The 22,278-nt window shown below is 46.2% G+C and overlaps 1 protein-coding gene across 3 annotated transcripts in view; it reads right to left on the bottom strand.

The window, feature by feature from the left end:
- The window catches only part of FOXJ3 (forkhead box J3), a 123,915-nt gene that overhangs the window by 88,403 nt on the left and 13,234 nt on the right, over positions 1-22,278 (bottom strand). For 2 of the 3 annotated variants that reach the window (XM_029065393.2, XM_029065395.2), the window contains exon 2: positions 3,390-3,450. In XM_029065393.2, the coding sequence (XP_028921226.1) occupies positions 3,390-3,433 (44 nt within the window). In that variant the 5' untranslated portion in view covers positions 3,434-3,450. Of the gene's footprint in view, positions 1-3,389; positions 3,451-7,903; positions 7,997-22,278 lie in introns of those variants that run through there. The other variant, XM_029065394.2, reaches the window with a different exon arrangement.

Below are 22,278 nucleotides of genomic sequence, written 5' to 3'. Positions count from 1 at the left end.
CCTATTTAATGCCTTAAGGGTCAGGAACTCTTGCTTGCCTTCCGAAATCTTCTGCACTGTTTAGTTCAGTGAGAGATCAGTAAATATGTTCCCTATTCCCTTTATTCTACTCAAATCGCCACAAGAACATCTTCCTGTGTCCTCTTCAAAATCAAATCCAAGGCTACTATCTTTGACAGCAGATCACTCACTATTTTTTTAAAACACTCTTCAACCGAAGATTTCTCCGTCCCATCTATTGGTTCGCCTTGGGGCCTTTGTTCCTCAGATGGCTCCTCCTTTTTATCTATGGTTTGGAGCAAGGTCCCTTTATGGTCCTCTCCCATAAACTCTTCTGAACCCACTATTTCAATGCCACACGAAATTTACCAATCGATCAAGAGGAATTATTGGCTGCCTATGGGTAGAGAGCACTGTACTAAACTCTTGGGGGAAGATAGCAATTAAAGACAATCCCAGCTTCAAAGGAGCTTTAAATCTAATGGAGTCAGGCAAAGTAATTTACAGAAGAGAATGGGAAGCTGGATAAAGAGTAAGGATTGTAAATCACTAGGTATTATCTTCTCTTCCAAACACTGTCCTCCCTCTTTCCCATCATTGTAGACAACTCCACCACTATCTTCCCTTTCTCACAAGCCGGTAGCCAAGACATTATCCTGGATTAATCTCTCATTCAACCCAGATATTTAATCAGTCATCCAATCCAATTGGTTCTACCTTCACAACATCGCTAAAATCCATGCTTTCCTCTCCATTTTAATTGCTACCACGCTCATCCAAGGACCTATAGTCCACCTTGACTACTGCCTCGGCCGCTTGGCTGATCTCCCTGCCTCTCTCTCCACTCCAGTCCTTATTTCATTCTGCTGCCCGGATCATTTTCCTTTAAAAAAAGTTCAGTCCACAGCTTCCCACTGCTCAAGAACCTCCAGTGGTTGTCCATCCACATCCAAATCAAACAGAAAATCTTTACCATCAGTTGAAAGCACTCAATCAGCTCGCCCCCTCCCTGATTTAATTCAACCCAACCCACATACTTCATTCCTCAAATGCCAACTTATTCACCGCACCTCAGTCTCATCTAACTTGCTGCCGACCTTGCCCACATCCTCCCTCTGGCCTGGAGCTCCCTTTCCCTTCATACATGACAAAACACCACTCTCCCCAAATTATATGCCCTCCTAAAAAATCCTATCTCCCCCAAGAAGCCTTCCCCAATTAAGCCATCATTTCCCCTACTCCCTCTCTCTTCTGCATTGCCTCTTTACTTGGATCTGTACTCTTTAAGCATATGGCATCTAGTCTACTCTCAGCACCACAGCACCGATGTACAGATCAGTAAATTTATTTGAATGTCTGATTCTACCTCTCGACTCTTAGCTCCTTGTGGGAAGGGATTCTGTCTATCGACTCTATTATATTCTCCCAAGCGCTTACTACGGTGATCTGCAAACTGTAAATATTCAATAAATACAACTGACTGATTGATTGGTCCCAAAGTCTTTGAGAAGAAGCAGCGGCATGGCCTAGCGGAAGGAGTACGGGCCTGGGAGTCAGAGGACCGGAGTTCTAATTTCAGTTCTCCCACTTGCCTGGGCAAGTCATTTAACCTCTCTGTGCCTCAGTTCCCTCATCTGCAAAATAGGGGTTCCAAACCTGCTCTTCCTCCTACTTAGACCATAGGACCTGATTATTTTGTATTTGCTGCAGCAGCTTGGCACAAAACCACAACTTTCACTGTTATCACCATTATTATTATCATTATTATTATTGGAGACTATCCCAAGAAAGGCTGGGGAAACATGCAAGCTCTCGGAAGGGTGCTCTGAATCCTCCACTGCCTAAATTCCTCTACTGATTACTTGGGTATCCAACCCCTTCAGCTATCTTCAGCCTGCTAGAATATAAGCTCGTTGTGGACAGGGAATCTATCCATTTATTGTTATACTGTACTCTCTCAAGTGCTTAGCACAGTGTCCTGTACTCAATAAATATGATCGACTGACTGCTTCCTCTGCCCCAGGCAAGTGGAACTTCTTTCTTCGTCTTTCTATTCTTATACTTCCATCCCCTATCCCCAAGACTTCTTCTCTACACTTCATTTCCACAAATAATACTCTCTACTTAAGTTTCTGCCTTCTCCTTAAATCCAACAATTAGGTCAATCTAAGAGGCTAGCCACTTCCTTTAAGAAATACTGCTAAATTGCATCTCTCCTTACAACATTTTTAAACTTTACAGAGATTTTTTTAAATGGTGAGATGAAAAGAGAATTTTAGAATATAAACTTCCTTCTAGTATATTAAGTGCCCTAAAATATTAGGACACTTTTGTACTCTTAAGCGCTCAAAACAGTGCTCTGCACACAAGAAGCTATCACTGATTAAGCACTTCAAGAGAGTTCAAGTGAATATGAGGTCAGTATCAGGCTTCAAATTTCACAGTTTTCAATTTTATGGATTAAGTAAATTTACATTTACAACCAGAAAAAAAGCCAGGAACCAATGATTTATATGAGACGTGCAACGCATTTACCTCAGATGACAAAATAATGTAGCACTAAGAATATTTATCCTTTGCTGATGCAAAAACTTCCGTGATAATAAGAAAAAAGGCAAATTCCACTTCTGAACTCAGTCATATAGGTCTAATGAGAATATAAGCGAAAAGCATCCGATTTGAATGTGTAAAATAAGATATTTAAAATACACTTCAGTGGCCCAAGAATCAAAATATTTTTGTTTTTCCCACAAATTGAAGCTCTTTTTAATGTTTGGGAGTCGGTGGGATTATGAGCCTGTAAAATATTCTCTCTGACACTCTAATTACAAGAGATTAAAAAACAGTTCATTTTAGCCATTAACCATTGCTCAACAGATTACACTGCCAACAAGTTGAAACCCAAAGTTCAATGGAGCTTAAGGTAGCAAGGACATTCCTCAGACTACCTAGTGTTTTCTGCTAAATGATAAACTGGCACAAAGTATTTTTTAGTCCAAGTTAGTGTGCTTTTTCAAACTTTCACACATTTTAAGGAGGTAATAAAAATGATAATGGGTGGTAAAAAAAAATCAAACAATTATTGTTCTTTGAACAGTAGATTTTTCTCTAAAAGGTTTTCATTATACATAACCGTAGGTGCCAACTTCTCATCTCGAGTGTGAGGATTTTAGGGGTAATGGAGACCAAAAGGAGAGAGATGGAACAAGCCAGAAAAGCCACGAATTTGGCTGTTTCCCTCCTTTTCCTGGAAACTCTCGGGTCTTGTCAGAAATCTGAAATGGAGGAGACCAAGAGTCCAGCTCTAAAGATTTTCCCACCCCTCAGGGAGTTGGCACCTAGGGACAGAATTTTCAAAGGGAAATGCTTTCCAACGGTTGAGCGCTTACCTTAATGAAGTTACAAATGGACAGGACTGTCCATACAAACCCATCTGGCCACAAAGAGAATCTGAGGAAGAAAGTAAAAAGAACAAGTTATTAGCAACACAGGAGCAGCCAAACAAAGTTACAAATCCAAAGGTTACAGCACCAGTGTTCAACCCACTTTAAATAATAAGGGTGGTATTTGTCATATGTGTGAAGCACTGAACTAAACACTACGGTAGGTACAAGTTAATCAGGTCAGATACAGTCCTGACCTTGGATGGACTCACACGCTAAGTAGGAGGGAGAATGGGGAGAACAGAAATTGGACAGACAGAATAAAGATAACTTCCCACTCTTGTGTTTTTGTTCCCTACGCTGAAAGTACTGTTTGGCAGGTAGATGTTGGGGCCAGTAATCGAGCAATCAATCATACATTTATTTTTCTGTTTTTTGAGCACTTACTGTGTTCAGAGTACCATACTAAGCATTTGGGAAAGTACGGTATAATAGCGTAAGCAGACACGATCCTTGCCTTACAGACGAGAAGGGGAGACAGACTTTTTATTTAAATGCTATTTGTTTAGTAAGCGCTTAGTATAGGCACTGTACTAAGCACTGGGGTAGATACAAGCTAATCAGGTTAGACAAAGTCCATGTTCCAGAGCAGCGTGGTTCAGTGGAAAGAGCACGGGCTGGGGAGTCAGAGATCATGGGTTCAAATCCCAGCTCTGCCGCTTGTCAGCTGTGTGACTTGGGGCAAGTCACTTCCCTTCTCTGGGCCTCAGTTACTTCATCTGTAAAATGGGGATTAAGACGTATCATCTTGTATCCTCCCCAGAGCTTAGAACAGTGCTTTGCACATAGTAAGCGCTTAACAAATGCCAACATTATTATTATTTTACAGATGAGATAACAGGCCCAGAAAAGTTAAGTGACTTGTCCAAGGTCACAAAGCGGACAAGTGGCAGAGCTGAGATTAGACCGCAGATCCTTTTGACTCCCAAGCCGATGATTGAAATACATTTCCAGTGGGAACAGACGTAAGTGCTGAGGGGGTGAGCCGAGTATCCAAGTATTTAAAAGGGTACAGACCCAAGGACGCTGGTAACAAAGAAGGGAGGGCTTAGAGAGGGAAGGGAGGGCCAGGGAAGAAGACACCTTGAAGGAGCTGTGATTTTAGGAGGACTCTGAAGGTGGGGAGAGTGATGGTCTGTCTGATATGAAGGGGGAGGAAGTTCCAGGCCAGAGGAAGGATGTGGGTAAGGGGTCGGTGACAAGAAAGAAAAAATCACGGTATGGCGACTAGGTTGGCGTCAGCGGAGCAAAGTGTGAAGGTTGGGTTATTGTTGCAGATCAGGGAGGTAACGATTAAGTGCTTTAAAGCCGAAGGTGGTAAGGAGCTTCAGTTTGCCGCGGAGATGGATGGGCAACCTCCGAAGGCTGTTTAGGAGAGGGGAGATATGGACCGAAAGTTGTTTTAGAAAAAATGATCCCGGCAACAGAATGAAATATGGTCCGAAGAGAGGAGAGACGGAGGCTTGGAAGGTCAGCGAGAAGGCTGATGTAGTAAGTAGTCAAGGCGGGTCAGGATAAACGCTCGGATCAGCGTGGTAGAGAGGAAGGAGAGGAATGTAGAGAGGTTGTGAACGTAGAAATGATAGAATTTGGTGTCAGACTAAGTATGTGGGTTTAATGAGAGAGATGAGTCAAGGAGAATGTCAGGATTATAGGCTTGTGAGACAGGGAGGATGGTAATGGGAAAGTCTGGTGGAAAGACAGGGTTTGGGTGGGAAGATGAGCAATTCTGCTTTGGATGCGTTAAGCTTGACGTCTTGGTGGTATCTCCAAGCAGCAGGAAACGTGAGACTGCTGAGAGGTAGATTTGGAAATCATGTGCCTAGAGCTGACTGTTGAAGCCATGGGACCAAATGAGTTCTCCAAGGGAGTGGGTGGAGAAGGAGAATAGAAGGGGACCCAGAACTGAGGCTTGTGGAGCCCCCCAAATTAGAGGGTGGGGGCAGAGGAGGAGCCCCTGGAAGAGACTGAGAAGGAGTGACCAGAGAGGCAGGAGGAGGACCGGGAGAGGACGGTGTCAGGGAAGTCAGGGTTAGTGTTTCCAGGAGAAGGAGCGGGGGTGGTCTGCAGGGTCCAAGGCGGCTTTAGAGGTCGAGGAAGATTAGGATCATCCAGGAATATAGAGGGGGAATAGGGGAATGATGCTAAAGGTCATCTGGAAGTAAAGTCTTATGGAACAGATGGAAAAGACTGTGCCTCTTGGGGAGTAGGGGAGTCCTGGAGGCTGGCTGGATCCTTGGTAGCTTAACCCCTTATCCACATGGAGTTTAAAGGCTCATCTCCTCCAAGAAGCCTTCCCCAATTAGCCCTCCTCTCCTCTTCTCCCATTCCCTTCCAAGCCATTCTTACTTACTCCTTCATTCATTCTCCCTCCCATCCCCACAGCACGTACGTATATATCTGTAATTTATTTATTTATTTAAATTAATGTCTGTCTCCCCCTCTAGACTGAGCTTGTTGTGGGCAGGTTTGTCGTTATACTGTATTCTCCCAAGCGCTGAATATGGTGCTTTGCAGTCAGTAGGCGCTCAGCAAATATAATCAAATGAATAAATAAATAAGAAAAAAGGCCCCCAATCTCTTCCTGCTCTAATAATAATAATGTTGGTATTTGTTAAGCGCTTACTATGTGCAGAGCACTGTTCTAAGCCCTGGGGTAGACACAGGGGAATCAGGTTGTCCCACGTGGGGCTCACAGTCTTAATCCCTATTTTACAGATGAGGTAACTGAGGCACAGAGAAGTTAAGTGCTCTACCTCCTACAGACTTTGCAGAAGGAAGACCCGGAATGTCCCGAAGTCCTTTGTGTCATCCTTCTCCTTGCCCCCTTCCTTCCACGAAATACAAACAACTAACCAGCCCAAAAAACAAGCTAATATTAACAACAGTGGTATTTGTTAAGCACGTCCTATGTGACAAGAACTGTACTAAGCACTGGGGCATAATTCAAGTTGGGCTCATAGTCTATGCAAGAGAGACAACAGGTACTGAATCCCCATTTTGCAGATGAGGGGACTGAGGCACAGAGAAGTTAAGTGACTCATTAAAGGCACACAGCAGACAAGTGGTAGAGGCAGGATGAGAACCCAGGTCCTCTCCCAGGTCCCTGCTCTTTCCTCTCGGCCACACTGCTTCTTAAGTGATCATCATGGCTCAGACCTCTGGAGTCGACACCTTTTTGTCTATGTTTTACTTCTGCCTGACATTGCAACAGCTATGTCTCCCCCAAAATGACCGTGGGATGCTGAAGTTTCTCGCCAGAGAAACCAGATGCCGAGTGGTTGCGAGCGCGAGTAGACCAGCGGGTACGCTAACGCCCAACTACTGTTCTAGTTTAAATAAAGCATATTTCGGAAGGCACGCTTCATTACTTGAGGTGGTACTAAGATACATCGTAAACCTTCTGGGCTAAGTATCGCTCCTTTACTATTCATCCACTGTCATCTTCCTCATCAATGGCATTTATCGAGAGTCCAAGGGAGAAACACAGAACTAAGCGCTGAGGAGAGTACAGCAGAAGCACAACAGATGATCACTGCATTCCAGGAGTGTGCATTCTAATGGGGTGGCCAGAGAGACAAAAATGATTTTCAATTTATGGGAACAAGGGCGGCGGGGGGAGGGAGAGAGGATAAAACAGGAAACAGTACCAATACTATCAGGATGAAATGGAATACACAAATAAAAACATGCTGTACATGCTATAAAAATATTCAAGCCATGAGTACCGGGGACTGGAATGAAATACAGACGTGCAAAAGCTGGTGAAGGGTTGCTGTGACATGGCTGTAGAGGCTTATCATAAAAAGCTTCCTGGAGGAGGAGGAATTTTAGGAGGGTGTGGAAGATGAGGCGAACTCCGATCTGGTGGACTTGGTGAGGGGGAGCAGGAGGAGTTTCTAGGCTGGGGAAAACGATCCAAGCGAGATGCCAGAGGCACGGAAAGCAGCGAGGCCTAATGGCTACGACACACGCCTGGGTGTCAGAAGGGCCAGGGTTCTAGGCCTGGCTCCGCCACTTGTCCGATACAAATGTCTCCCTGTGATCTAACCGGAGCTTGGACCAGGCCGGGAGCCGTGTGGTGGGAGACGGAGGAACAAATCCAGTGGAGGAAAGGCCAAAGGAATTTAGCAGCTGAATGCATGAGGGAACTGAAAAAGCATTGTACCAGGGCTGCGGACTTCTGGGGCGGCACCCCCAATTTCAGCTCCCCAAGTCATTAACATTTTCGGAAGGCTGAGCGCCCGAGACTGGGCAACAACGAGAGGCATTTGGCATAAAGACATCCTAAAGCGGTACTGCCCGACTCTTTTTAGATCAAGGTGTTCCTTCCCCTGTTGCTTCTCTGTTCACGTCATTCACCCTGCACCTCCCCTCGTCCCTAAAAGCCCACAGCAAGTGGGGGTGGGGGGCCTGGGAGTTGGAGGGGGCTGACATGCAAACAGAAGCACTCTACTTACATCATCTAAGAGCAGGCTAGGTCCTACGTGTAGGCACAGGCAAATTCAAAATGACAAATGCCAATTTCCCCAAGTTACGCTGGGCCCGACGCTGAAGCCCATCCGCTCTCAAATGTTATAATCCCGGGAGTAGCTAATGAGAAGATCCCCAAAGTGCAGGGGCACTTGGTGGAGTGGGCAGCTCGGTTCCCTTGACCTATATTCAATCATTAACAAATCATCAAGAGTCCAGGGAGGTTTCTCCAATTAAACCTGAGGACGAGGATCTGCCCTCTGTCCTCTTTGCTCAAAAACGATAGAAAACAGCCTTTGTGTTCTTTCCTCTTAGAAGCCCCGGGGAGTGCGACGACAAACCCGAGTGAAGGGCAGAATGCAGCAACTATCAGAATTTGGTGCTCGACGACTAGAACGCCATTATCTTTGTCTTTCGATCTTCTCCAGCTCTTGTTTTTTCTTCTTTTCTATTCTCTGTCCTTTTTCACACCTTTCCTTTCCCCTTCCCTCCATTCCACACCGTAGTTGTTTCCTCTTCATCCATTCGTTCGTATTTACTGAGAGCTTACCGTGCAGAGCACTGTACTAAGCATTTGGAAAGGACAATACCACAGTAAACAGCCACATTCCCGGCCCACGAATTTATGGACATTACTGATCCGAAGACCTTCAGTTAGTTTTGAGGCTTTAAAGTCACTAGGTCAAACGCTGCGACAGGAATTTTTTTCTACAGCCCTAACGCTTGGGCCAGGCTCAAGCAGGGGAAGACAGAGCACTTATTCTAAGGCCCCTAGCGTGGCTCAGTGGAAAGAGCCCGGGCTTGGGAGTCCGAGGTCATGGGTTCGAATCCCGACTCTGCCTCTTGGCAACTGTGTGACTGTGGGCAAGTCACTTCATTTCTCTGGGACTCAGTTACCTCATCTGTAAAATGGGGATTAACTGTGAGCCTCACGTGGGACAACCTGATGACTCTGTATCTCCCCCAGCGCTTAGAACAGTGCTCTGCACATAGTAAGCGCTTAACAAATATCAACAATATTATTATTATAAAGCTCTACGGCCAGAAGCGAGGCTAGCGACCCAGTCTTCCGGCAGCGCCGCCGTCCCCCAGCTCGGATTCCATCCAGTGGTAACAGTGCCAACTTTCTCCTTCTATCCTTCTTCCCTCCAGGTCCCCAGGTGGGCCAATCCCCCGATTCAGTCCCCTCAACTGCAGTGACAGCCCCCCAACTTTGGAGCAGCATGGGGCTTAAAACAAAAACTCTAAAATAGCTTTCTTGAGGCTTCATCGGCCCTCTGATACTCCTGCTTAGCTTTGGGCCCAAGTTAATTCTTCGGCCTTTTGTTCAAGCAAAAAAAAAAAAAAATAGGAGGGCAGACTGTCAGAATAACAACTGAATAATAAACACTCAGGCGCCAAGCACTGTGCTAAGCTCTGCGGTAGATCCAAGATAATCAGATCGAACGCAGTTCCGGTCCCCGGCAGGGCTCACAGTCTAAGAAGGAGGGAGAACTGGTACTCTTCCCCATTTTACAGATGAGGAAACTGTGACGCAGAGATGTTAAGTGATTTGCCCGAGGTTGCAGAGCAAACAAGCGGCAAAGAACCCGGTTCTCCTACTTCCCCATCCCGTTCTTTCCAAAAGACTATGCGCAAATGGCAAAGCGAGGTAAAGAGGAAAAGTGGAAAATAAAAGAGAATAAAGGATGGAAAGAAGAAGAGGGGAAAGGTCAGGGCAGAGGCAAAAGAAAGCAGAAGTGGGAGAGGAGGAACAGAATAATGAGACGCATGCACGCACACACACACAAAAACACGAGATTTCAAAGAGGGGGAAAACTGCCAAAAAGAAAAAAAAAAGCATGACAACAGGAAAATACATCGGAGTCTAGTAAGAGGAAGACACAGGTGGGCCACGTGAACAAGAAAGGAGAACACACAAATACAAAAAAAAAAGAATGAGGGAGCAAGAAGTAGAAAAGAACGAGAGGATCTGGGAAAGTCTGTGTGGATAAGTAATGAAAGATAGAATAGTGATTGTCAGGGAGGTCGTAGAGTGGGAGAGGGCTTTAGGTGGGTGATGATGGTAATTGTTAAGCACTTACCATGTGCCAAGCACTGTTCTAAGCGCTGGGCTAGATACAAGGTAATCAGGTTGTCCCATGTGGGCCTCACAGTCTTACTCCCCATTTCACAGATGAGGGAACTGAGGCACAGAGAAGTGAAGTGATTTGCCCCAAGTCACACAGCTGACAAGTAGCGGAGCCGGCATTAGAACCCATGACCTCTGACTCCCAAGCCCGGGCTCTTGCCACTAAGCCTGGGGGTCAAAAGTAAGTGAAAAACCTAAGCTCGGGATGCTACAACTCAGGAAGTTATCACCCACCCAGTTTTATCCTATGAGTGACACTTGTTTTTCAGGGAAACAAAGCATTGGTTTTAGAGAACAAATGCCTATTGGTAATCATTACTTGAGCACTGCAAGACCTTCACTTCATTTGACTTTCTAGATTTAAGAGTCATCTATTAATTCTCACAGAATGTGCGTATTTTGACATCACAGTTTGGAAGCACCCCCCACGCCCACCAGTTTTGGGTGCTGTTGGCCTCCACGCTCGGAATGAGAAGTCGGGACACATGCCATACACTTCCCTAATTTCCGTGCACCTCACTTGAGCTTTCCTACTTCCTCTTCAGCAAACCCACTCTCCCATTTCTTGTGAATGGCAGTGACATCGAGATTCAGGAACTCCCTTGCTGCGGGACACCCCTAACTTTCATACCCTCTCCCCTAGACAGAGCTCCACTTCCCAACACAGCCTTAGCCTGACCGATCCTTGCAGAGTTCTGCGCGGCCGGAAAATCGGTAGCCCCACTAGCCACGTCCCCTGACCAGACCCCACCCACCTTTGCCCCCTAGACAGAACTCCAGTGCTCTGCACACAGTACGTGCTCAATAAATATGGCACGGCATAGTGAGAAGCGGCATGGCGTAGTGGATAGAGGATAGGCCTCGGAGTCAGAAGGTCACCGGTTCTAATCCCAGCTCTGCCACTTATCTGCTGTGTGACCTTGGGTGAGTCGCCTCAGTGACCTCATCTGTAAAATGGGGATTGAGACTGTGAGCCCCACGTGGGACAGGGACTGTGTCCAACATGATTTGCTTGTATCCACCCCAATGCTTAGTACAGTGCCTGGAACCTAGTAAGTGCTTAACAAATACCATCATTATTATTATGACTGAATAAACAGCACATTTTTGGTTCCACCACAAGCTGGAAGAAAGTGTTCCTCGGCCGAGTCATTTCAGAGATAACTGAAACGAAGAGTTTGGGCCTGGCTGAGACCCTGTGCAGCTATTTCCTAGGAGATCAGAGCCGTGCTCCAGAAGATAAAGCTTGTGGACGATCTTATTTGGTCGTTGCCGAGATGGCTGAGAGGGAATGAGCCTTGTCCTGGGGCTCAGGCCAACTGTCCTTCACCCACTGATGCTGCAGCCGCTGAAGGCTGCAGGTGGTCGTACTTGGACCTGACGAACTAGGGAGAAGCAGCGTGGCCTAGTGGGAAGAGCAGGGGTTGGGAGTCCGAGGACCTGGGTTCTAATCCCAGGTCCCGAGCAGCAGCGTGGCTCAGTGGAAAGAGCATGGGCTTTGGAGTCAGAGGTCATGGGTTCGAATCCCAGCTCTGCCACTTGTCAGCTGTGTGACTTTGGGCAAGTCACTTAACTTCTCAGTGCCTCAGTTACCTCATCTGTAAAATGGGGATGAAGACTGTGAGCCCCACATGGGACAACCTGATTCCCCTGTGTCTACCCCAGCGCTTAGAACAGTGCTCGGCACATAGTAAGCGCTTAACAAATACCAACATTATTATTAATCCCAGCTCCGCCACCTGCCTGCTGTGTGACCTCAGAAAGTCACTTCACTTCTCTAGGCCCCAGTTCCCTCATCTACAGAATGGGGATTCAAACCCGTTCTCCCTCCTACTTACACTTGAAGCCCATTGGGAACAGGGACTATGTCTGACCTGATTAACTGCTATCCACCCCAGGGCTTAGAACAGAGCTTGACACAAAGTAAGCACTTAATATAATAATTATACAGTTGCTGTGGCTCCTCCAGGCTTGCCATGTCTGTGAGAAATAACTCAGAGAGAGTGTGTGTGCGCGTGCGCGCGCGAGCGGGCATGCGCGTATGCATCTATGGGAGTGTCCGACGGTTGCTGAAACAGCTGGGTTTGGCTTGCGGCCCATGGGGCCCCTACTAAATGTAAAGTGCTTTACTAAGTCCTTACGGGGATATGAACTAGTAGTATAAAATATGACCTTTGCCCCCGAGGACTTTACAGTTGCACCAAGAAGACAAGGACTCATCGACTGATGAAAATACAAGTTGAAAGAGCAGAAGAAGGGAAAATCATGGACTGTTCCTATTATAACACCAACCTTTGGTTTTGAAATTCTCACCTGTTCATCTCTCGACTCGGCACGATTTGTGAAGCGACCTCTGGGTTTTGCCTTTTACCCAACCTGAAAACCTTATACTCTGCTGGAAATTATTCATGCTTTCTTTTCACTTCCATTCAAAGAGCTATCCTAATAATAATAATAATGTTAAATATTAATAATGGTGCCTTCTAAGTGATTTCTATATATCAAAGAACTCTGCTAAAATACGATACAAGCCTATCAGACGTAGTCCCTGTCCCACAAAGGCCTCACATTATCAACCTCTGATATTTACTGAGCGCTTACTGTGCGCAGAGCACTGTACTAAACACTTGGGAGACTACAGTACAAGAGTTGGTAGACCCGTTCCCTGCCCACAACAAGCTTACAGTCTAAGAGGGAGGAAAAATAAGTCCCTTAATGTAATAAGAAAACAGGCCCAAGGCCATTAAGTGACTTTCCCAAAATCACACAGCCCACCAGTGGCACAGATGGGACTAGAACCCAAGTGTCCTCGCTCCCAACCTCATGCTTTTTCCACTATGCCCCATTCCACACTTCAAATATTACACATCTTCCCTCTCTTAGAAGACTCCCCAGTGGGGTGAAAGTTTAATTTACTGACTCAAATAATATTCCTCGACTTCAAACAACCAGTCATATTTACCACGCATTTACTATATGCAGAACGCTGTACTAAGTGTTCGGGAGAGTACAATATTAAAGACTTGGCAGACATGTTCTCCGCCCACAAGGAGTTTACAGTCTCTCAAAATACTCACACAATTCAGAAATCCCCAACCACACCCTCTATTTCCCTGTCTCCCATAAATTCGTGGCTGCCACGTTGCCTCTTCAATGTTTCCAGATAGTCTCTGGTGACCTTTTATCTTTTTCAGTGTCCAATTATCACACCGTCATACATGTCCCATCTCTAGTCCTTCACCTCCATGCTCCTGCTAGAGATTATCCAATTAAACCTCAAGGGCCATCTCTAAATTGGGGCTAGAAAACTAGCTGGAGAGGCATTTACTAAAGAGGCCAAAAGGTGTGAGTGAGAGCGAGCTCCTTGGACTACCTGGGACAAATTATCCTGTAAGCCCCACTAGAAGGGGAGGAACAACCCCCCCCAAAAATGTTATTTCACTGGCTCTACCTTAAAGTGAAAGAGCGGTCACTCCATAGTTTGATCTGGTCATTACCCACTCTGGCAGGAGGAGGTAATATGAGCTCCGTACAGTCGAGTCACACAAGCAACCAATGAATAACCGGTGACAGGTGGCTGGACTTGTGAACGGCAAGGACGAGGCTGAACTTTCAGGGGAGACCGGGGAGGCAAGAGCCATGTTAACTCAGGAAGGCTCCATGGAGAAGAGAGTTGCGAGCAGGGCTTCAGATTAAGAACAGGGTATGACTCAGGCAGAGAGAAGGTAGAGACAGCGGGCAGACCTCCTGGCAAAGGCGGCCAGTCATCACCAGAAGGAGGGTTGTTGGGTCACGCAGTCCCACCGAACACGTTCGACCAGAAAAGGATGTTGGGGCAATTTGCAAGCTTCCAGTGCTGTACACTAGAGCTAACTCCAGCTAATTGCAAGGACATGCCTGTGGTGGGAGAAGCAATTTAAAAAATGATTTTCCTGTCAATCACCAATTTTGTAGGTGTGTGTTTGAACAAAGGCAAATTCCTCCCTCAACTACTCAAAGCTGCTTTCAGGGAGCTACAGAAAGGAATTTTACATGGGCTAAATTAAGATTCTTTCTTAAGTGTAGACATCTCACGCACACACATACACACACACCCCCCAAAAAAAACAACAAACAACTTATCGATGGGTTTACCGATACAATGAAGAGAAAGTTCTCTGAACAACAACGAGAAAATCCCACCTGTCTTCCAAAAATGCAATGACAGCTAATTCAGACTTTGGACTCTCTACGGTATCAACCCTGGGCCATTAAACTCACCTGCCTTAATAGATACCCAAATTTCGGAGAATTGACAAAAATTCAGAGAAACTCTTTTAGACACACACACACACACACACACACACACCACCCTCACCTCACGCCAAAACAACAAAACTTTTTATTTAAAAAAAAAACAGTCGTGTATTCTGTGACTACCTCTGTAGGTGTCTAATAATAATAATGTTGGTATTTGTTAAGCGCGTACTATGTGCAGAGCACTGTTCTAAGCGCTGGGGTAGATACAGGGAAATTAGGTTGTCCCACATGAGGCTCACAGTCTTCATCCCCATTTTACAGATGAGGGAACTGAGGCCCAGAGAAGTCAAGTGACTTGCCCACAGTCACAGAGCCGGGATTCGAACCCATGACCTCTGACTCCCAAGCCCGGGCTCTTTCCATGGAGCCACGCTGTCTACTTCACATAGACGATGACAGTAAGCAACGAATGGGCAGGGATTATGTTTTTGAATGAAATATTGAACCGGGCATGGCATTTGCACAAATGAAGCATTTACATGCTTACTGATTATATTGATGGACTGGTCCAGCCCATCCCGATAGCACTCAGTCGATCCATCAATATGGAGAAGCAGCGTGGCGCAGTGGAAAGAGCACGGGCTTTGGAGTCAGGGCTCATGAGTTCGAATCCCAGCTCTGCCACTTATCAGCTGTGTGACTGTGGGCAAGTCACTTAACTTCTCTGTGCCTCAGTTCCCTCATCTGTAAAATGGGGATTAAGACTGTGAGCCCCACGTGGGACAACCTGATTCTCCTGTGTTTACCCCAGCGCTTAGAACAGTGCTCTGCACATAGTAAGCGCTTAACAAATACCAACATTATTATTATTATTTACTGAGCTCTTACTGTTCGCTTGGGAGAGTACAATACATCCGAGTTGGTAAACACGTTCCCTGCCCACAGTGAGCTCACAGTCTGGAAGGGGAGCCAGACATCACTATAAATAACAGATATATGCATAGGTGTTGTGGGGCATTCAAGGTAAGTCATTATCTAGTGTTCAGGGAGCGATGTCGTTTGCCCTGCGCCCGTTATGAGTTTACCCTCCCTCCTGTCTCAGGAGAGAAAGGTGTGAAGTTCACAATTTGAACTCACTCCCTGTCACCCACCTCACTACCAAAACGGTCAGGAGCGGAGGCGAGAAATTCCTCAAATTAGGAGCACACTCTCCTGAAATTGCCTATTAGCTATCCAGCAAAGGTTCCTGAGACCCAAATGCTCTTATATAGAATGAACTACTTTGTACAACTGGGTGACAGTTCGGAAAATACAAGTCAGGAAGCAGCACGGCGTAGTGGCTAGAGCACAGGCCTGGGAGTCGCAAGGTCATGGGTTCTAATCCCGGCTCTGCCACTTGTCTGCTGTGTGACCTTGAGCAAGTCACTTCACTTCTCTGGGCCTCAGCTACCTCATCTGGAAAACGGGGATTGAGACTGAGAGTCCTACATGGGAAAGGGACTGTGTCCAACCCAATTTGCTTGGATCCACCCCATAATGTAGTACAGTGCCTGGCACAGAGTAAGCACTTAACAAATACCATCATTATTATCATTATCATTATCATTTATTATCAGTGGTAACTATTATGCTAAATCAAGTTCCTCTTTTGAGCTAAGGGAGGGAGGAAGGACACATACTCAAAGCCAGGAGGAGAGTCTAAAGCATCATGAACTGGCCAAACTAAACTTTTCTTTCTGAAACTACCCCTTTGCATCTGACAGACCACCACTCTCCCACCTTCACCACTTTGTTAAAAACCACATGTTCAAGAGGGCTTCCCCAACTAAAGCCTCATTTTCCCTACTCGTTCTCCCTTGTCACCCCTGCATTTGGATCTTTACCATTTAGGCACTTGATAGTCAACCCAGGTTTGGCCCAGAGCACTTATGTACATAACCTTATACTCTCCCCCCTTTCTGTTCTCTGTAATTTGTTCTCCTCTGACTCCCACTCTAGTCTATATGTTCCCTGTGGGCAGAGACCACTTCTACTGTATACAACTCTGCTATATTAGACTTTCTCAAGGACTCAGTACAGTGCTCTGCCCACGGTAAACAGTCATTAAATGCCACTGATTTTTTTTTTTTAAGTACCTGAGTAGTCTAAGGTAGCAGATAAATATAGCAAAGGGAGAGACCTGCGGTGGTGGGTGTCTGTGAGAGGGAGAGAGACCACATGCACGTACAAATAAGCTGACATCTTGACTATCCCCCTGACTCTTTCCCCCTCAACTGGGGACAGATGCCTAGGAATAAGTGGAAAAGGGAACAGTGCAAAGATATGATTTTTTCCTAGCTCATTACCCTTTCCCCCTGCCCACAGTGAGAATGAAAAGAGATTAAGGTTCTTCCTCTGCTCCTGTCTTTATTCAGGTGGATTGGGAGAGTCTGTCTTCTAGAAAAACTAATACCCCCGGTTCTTCCACTTCCCCACTTTCCTTGCATGCTCTTTCTCCCTACTCTTGACCAAACACTACTTTCTGCCCTAGTATTTTAGGGCCAGGAAATTATATTTTGAAAGGTTCATAATCGTGTGAGTTCCAGAGTCTGACGCTCAGTCTCAAGTCCACAGGTCCTTAATATAACTGTGGGCAAAGCACTCTACTCAAGAAGATAATCAATCAGTCAACACTCAGTCACTGTTCCATAAGGAGCTCACAATCTAAGCAAATGGATGCATCATCTCTCTGCCTGTGGTAATCCACAACGTTTTCCTAAATAATTGAGCCAGCCAAATCCTTTCCTCATCCTCTTCAAACTGTACAAAATTAAACAGGACCAGAATTTCCGAGAAGCCAAGCATTCACTTCTCATTGGTAAGAGACTTCATTTACAAGAAAATAGACGGACTTCCAAATTTTCACATTAAATTCATGATGCGTCTGGATGAAGGATCTATTATAGTTCAATATGTCTAGGGACAGAGCGGAGAAGGGACACAGAATTCTAGACTGGCTACTGCTGTACAGACTCTTATTTAGCCCTGCAGGGAGCAGAAACAGCATCAAAGTGCAAAGCATCACATCTTTAAGCACAGGGAGAAAGAGAAGTAACAGAGTCTGAAGGACAGGGGTCTAATCCCACCTTCACCACTTGTCTGCTGGGTGACCTTGGGCAAGTCACTTCACTTTCTGGCATTAATTAACTCACCTGTAAAATGGGGACTAAGACCGTGATCCCCATGTGGGACAGGGACTGTGTCCAACCTGACTAACTTCTATTTACCCTGGCCTGGAACAAAGAGAGCACTTAAATACCATTAAAAAAAAAACAGAAATAGGAGAAAAGCAGGCCCAGACATCCAGAAGAAGGAAAGTAGGGCTGAGGGTGACCACCTGGGGTTGGCCAACGGGCCAAAGGGAATCCTAGCCAGATCACTGCCAGACCAGGGGAACTCTGAGGGGCTAAGAACTGTGCACATGGGATTTTCTTACACCTGTGGTGGTGCCCCAGATGCCACATTTGCCAAATCTTGCTCATGTTCTGGCCCATAAAATCACTAAGTAGCAGGGAGGAAGAGACCGAGCGTGGCCCACTTTTCATATGCTGGGTCAAGGCCCACAGTTCAAGGCTAGGCTATTGGGTTTCTCTTCGGCAGAAGACCACTAGCCTGCCTTTTCAAACGATCCTCCTAGTTACGGGGAATGCAATCACGAGAGAGGGAAAGAGAGGGAGAGAAAGAGCACGCGCAAGAACCAGTAAGTGAAAAGAAGGGACACACGCTGTTGCTGTCCTTCCGCTTTAAAAGGAAAGAAAGAATTAGACGTAACCCGCTTCAAGGTTTGCCTACATATCCTCACCTCAGCCCGTTTGCCTCCTGCCCCAAGGACTTCTGCAACTGAGATCGGGGTTCCAAGTTTCCAGGTACTAGGTCTTCCCCAGCCCGCACTGCAGTTTGGCAGTAGCTGAATCGATCGATGGTATTTACTGAGCACTTACTGTGCAGACGAGTGTACTAAGCGCTTGGGAGAGTACAGTATAACGGAGCTGGTAGACTTGTTCCCTGCCCACAACGAGTTCACAGTCTAAAGTCTACCGGAAGCAAAATAAGCTAGTTTATAGCGACCCGTGCCCCGGGGCCTCGGGCTCTCAACTTTGAGAGTCCCAACCGAGGCGCCCCCAAACTACTTGCCCCAAGGGGAGGCTCTATGAGAACCCTAACCCACTCCTTCCACCTCCACCACCCCCACTCACTACTTCTGCCTTTCCTTGGGACTAGGCTTGGAAGGCTGCGAACTACCCAGGCATCTGCCACTTGTCCAGGAAAACGTTCCAGCCCACCCAGGCAAGTGGCCAAGTAGCTATTTATGTGGCTGAAACATTATGTCATTACCAAAGGGTTAACAGTTGATTAAAGATACCAGGAGAGATCAAAGGTGAGGGAGAACACTATTACATTCCTTGCATAGTTCCACTGACCAAAGGGCATTGCTCGAGAGTTGTTGTTTTTTCTATAGTTCCACACTTATCCTTGCTTTAAAGCAGAAATTAAGATACCCCACCTCACCCACTTGGTCATATGCTTGATCTCATCATCTCTAATCATTGTACAGTCTCTATCCTCACCAATTCTGAAATCCCTCTATCCGACTACAGCCTCACCTGCCTTCTCTCTCACAAAACCACACCCCGCAAATCTGCCTTGTGCTCCCAGAGTCCTTCAATCTTCTGACCGGCTCCAATTTCCTGAAGTCATCATGCCCCATTTGTTCTTCATAACCAAACTAACTTCTCTCGCTACAAACTGACACCTTCCACGCCGACCTCTCCACTGAACTCCCTTGCTCTCCTATCCCTCCGCCAATCTCATACTGCTAATCTGCAGGCCTGGATCACCTCCACAACCCGCTTCCGCTGCTCCTGGGCATGAGTTGTGGAGTGCTGCTGGTGGAAATACCATCAGGACAACGTCACCCATCTCAAACTCATTCTCACCTGCTTTACCTCTACCCTCTCCTCCCCCAGGCAACATTATTTCTCCGTATTTATTGTCGCCCAGGCCAGCTGTTTCAGACATTTAAACTCCCTCCCCAAACTCTCACGAACCTTATTGAAAAAACTGAAACAATCAGGTGTGATCTCCCTAAAATCTTTTCTGGTCTTCTCCAGTCCCTCCCTCCCTCTCCCAACTGGCCCACCATTACTTCAAGGGATTTCCCACCTCCTCCCAAAATCTACTCCTCCACCGGTGCCTCCAACTCCATCCCTTCGCACCTTATAAAAACACTTTTTCCCTCTCTTCTTCACTCCCCAATGGCCATCTTCCACCACCCACTTTCCAATGGCTTCTTCCCCACAGCTTTCAAACATGCCCATGTATATCCCCTATCCTAAAAAAAAAAACCCCTCCCTTGACACCATCTCCCGCCTACCATTCTTCTCTAAACTCTTTGACCAAATTGTCAACAACCTCTGCCTCCACTTCCTCTCCTAAAATTCTCTCCTTGACCCACTCCAATCGGGCTTCCGCCCCTTCATTCCATGGATACCGCCCTATGGTCATCAATGACCTTCTTGCCAACTCCAATGGCCTCTACTCCATCTTAATCCTCCTCGACCCCTCAGCCGTTTTCGACCCTGTACTCTCCTAAGCACTTAGTACAGTTCTCTGCACACAGTAAATGGCCCCTAAATGTGATTATGTACAGTCAATAATTTATATTAGTCACTACCTCCCCCTCTAGACTGTAAGCTCCTTACGGACAGGGAACACATCTACAACTGTTATAATTCCCAGGTGCTTTGTACAGTGCTCTGCACGCAGAAATTGCTCAATAAATATGATTGATTGATTGGACCAGCTCCTTCTCCTGGAAACATTAGCTAATCTTGGCTTCAACGACACTGAACTCTCCTGGTTCTCCTAATTCTCTGGCCATTCTTTTTTGGTCTCTCTTGCAGGCTCCTTCTCTGCCTCCTACCCTTTAACTGTGGGAGTCCCTCAAGGCTCAGTTCTGGGTCCCCTTCTAGTCTCCCTCTATACCCACCCCTTGAGAGAAATCATTCGCGCTCACAGCTTCAACTACTATCTCTACTCAGATGACTCCCAAATTTAGCTCTCCAAGTCCTTGACCTCTCTCTTCTGTAGTCACTCATTTCCTCCTGCCTTTAGGAGATCTTTACTTGGATGTCCTGCCAAAACCTCAAGCTTCAGATATCCCAAACAGAACTCCTCATCTTACCACCCAAACCCTATCTTCCCCCATCTCTCCCATCACTATCCCCTTCATCTCACAAGCCCGTAACCCTGACATCATTCTCGACTCTTCTCTCATTCAACCCAAACATTCAATCTGTGGTCAAATCTGGTCGGTCTACCTTAAAAGCATCGCTAAAATCCGCACGTTCCTCTCCATCCAAACTGCTACAGCACTCAGCGCTTAGAACAGTGCTTGGCATATAGTAAGCCCTTAACAAATACCATCATTATTAAAGCCCACTTTTACCACACCAGTCTCCTGTCCCGCCCCACCTCCCTTTATACTCTGCTGTCCAGATCGTTTTTCTAGAAAACCTTTCAGTCCACATCTCCCATTCCTCAGGAACCTCCAGGAGTTGTCCATCCACCTCTACATCAAACAGAATCCAGAATCTCCTTACAATTAGCTTTCAAGCACTCAGTGAGTTCACCCCCACCTAACTTACCTTGACAATTTCTTACTACAACCCAGCCTGCATGTCTCACTCCTGACGCCAACCTATTCCCTTTACCATGATCTCGTCCAGCCCACCGCCAACCCCTTGTCCTCATTCTCCCTCTGACCTGTAATGCACTCATATATGACCGATGACCACTCTCCCCTCCTTCAAAGACATAAAAATCACATCTCTTCCTTGAGGCCTTACCCAACTAAGCCCTCATTACACCTACGCCTGTGGATCGGTACCCCCTTAAGCACCTATACACGCTACCCTCAGGCCCACCGGACTTATGTACAAATCCACAACTTATTTTAATGTCTATATCCCCCTCTGAACTGTGAGTTTTGTGTGGACAGGTTCCCTGCTCACTCTGCTGTATACCAACTCTGCTGTATTGCACTCTCCCAAGGACAGTGCTCTTCACAAAATAAGCACCCAATAATTGCCACTGATTGGCACTGCTATAAAAGGCTCGTGTGTGGTTGAATCAGAGTTCATGCATCCATATTCGCTACTTTGATAAAGGATTTGAACCTACAGTATTGAAAATGCTTAATGTGCTAAGTTCCCTTGACTAAAAAACAGAATTTCTCAAACTCAACTCTCCTCTATTCACTTCAACATGAAGCTTGAAAACTAAAGCATTGTTATAGACTATAGCTGCTGATTGCAAAGAAACAAGAGGAACGAAAAGACATGCTTAGCTTGCAGAGAACAGAGGACGAATTGGAAAAGGCAGGCAGGGGAAGGGAAAGAAGAGATGGTGAGGAAAAAAATATGCTATTCAGCCAATAAAGCAAAGGAGCTCGGCTTCTTCACAAAAAACACCCCCCAAAACTGAACCTACTTAGCTACCTCTCAGTAAAATCGGTCTTCTAGACTCTGATCTCGTTGTGGGCAGGGAACGTGTGTAGCAACTCTGTTATATTGTATTTTCCCAAGCAATTAGTCCAGTGTTCTGCACCAAGTGCTCAATAAATACAACTGATTGACAGGTACTCATTCAATCATATTTCATTCAATCGGATTTATTGAGCACTCACTGTGTACAGCACTGTACTAAGCAATTGGGAGAGTACAATATATCAGTAAACAGACACATTCCCTGCCCACAACACTGGACTACCTGGACTTCCAAAGTTCTCTTCTGCCCCGGCCCCTACAACTTAAACTGGAGCTAGCTCTCCTCCTTCACAACTCCTTAACCCATCTGAAAATCATCACCCAATCTTATCCCTTAATTTACCTAACCAGTCTCCCTCTCTCCTGCTTCTAGCCTGCCCTGGCCTACTCCCTCACTCAATTTAAC

This window comes from Ornithorhynchus anatinus, chromosome 5 (genome assembly GCF_004115215.2).
Source record: "Ornithorhynchus anatinus isolate Pmale09 chromosome 5, mOrnAna1.pri.v4, whole genome shotgun sequence".
In the NCBI taxonomy this organism is placed as follows: domain Eukaryota; kingdom Metazoa; phylum Chordata; class Mammalia; order Monotremata; family Ornithorhynchidae; genus Ornithorhynchus; species Ornithorhynchus anatinus.
The sequence above is the reverse complement of the archived record's forward strand: the minus strand, read 5'-3'. Positions and strand labels throughout refer to the sequence as shown.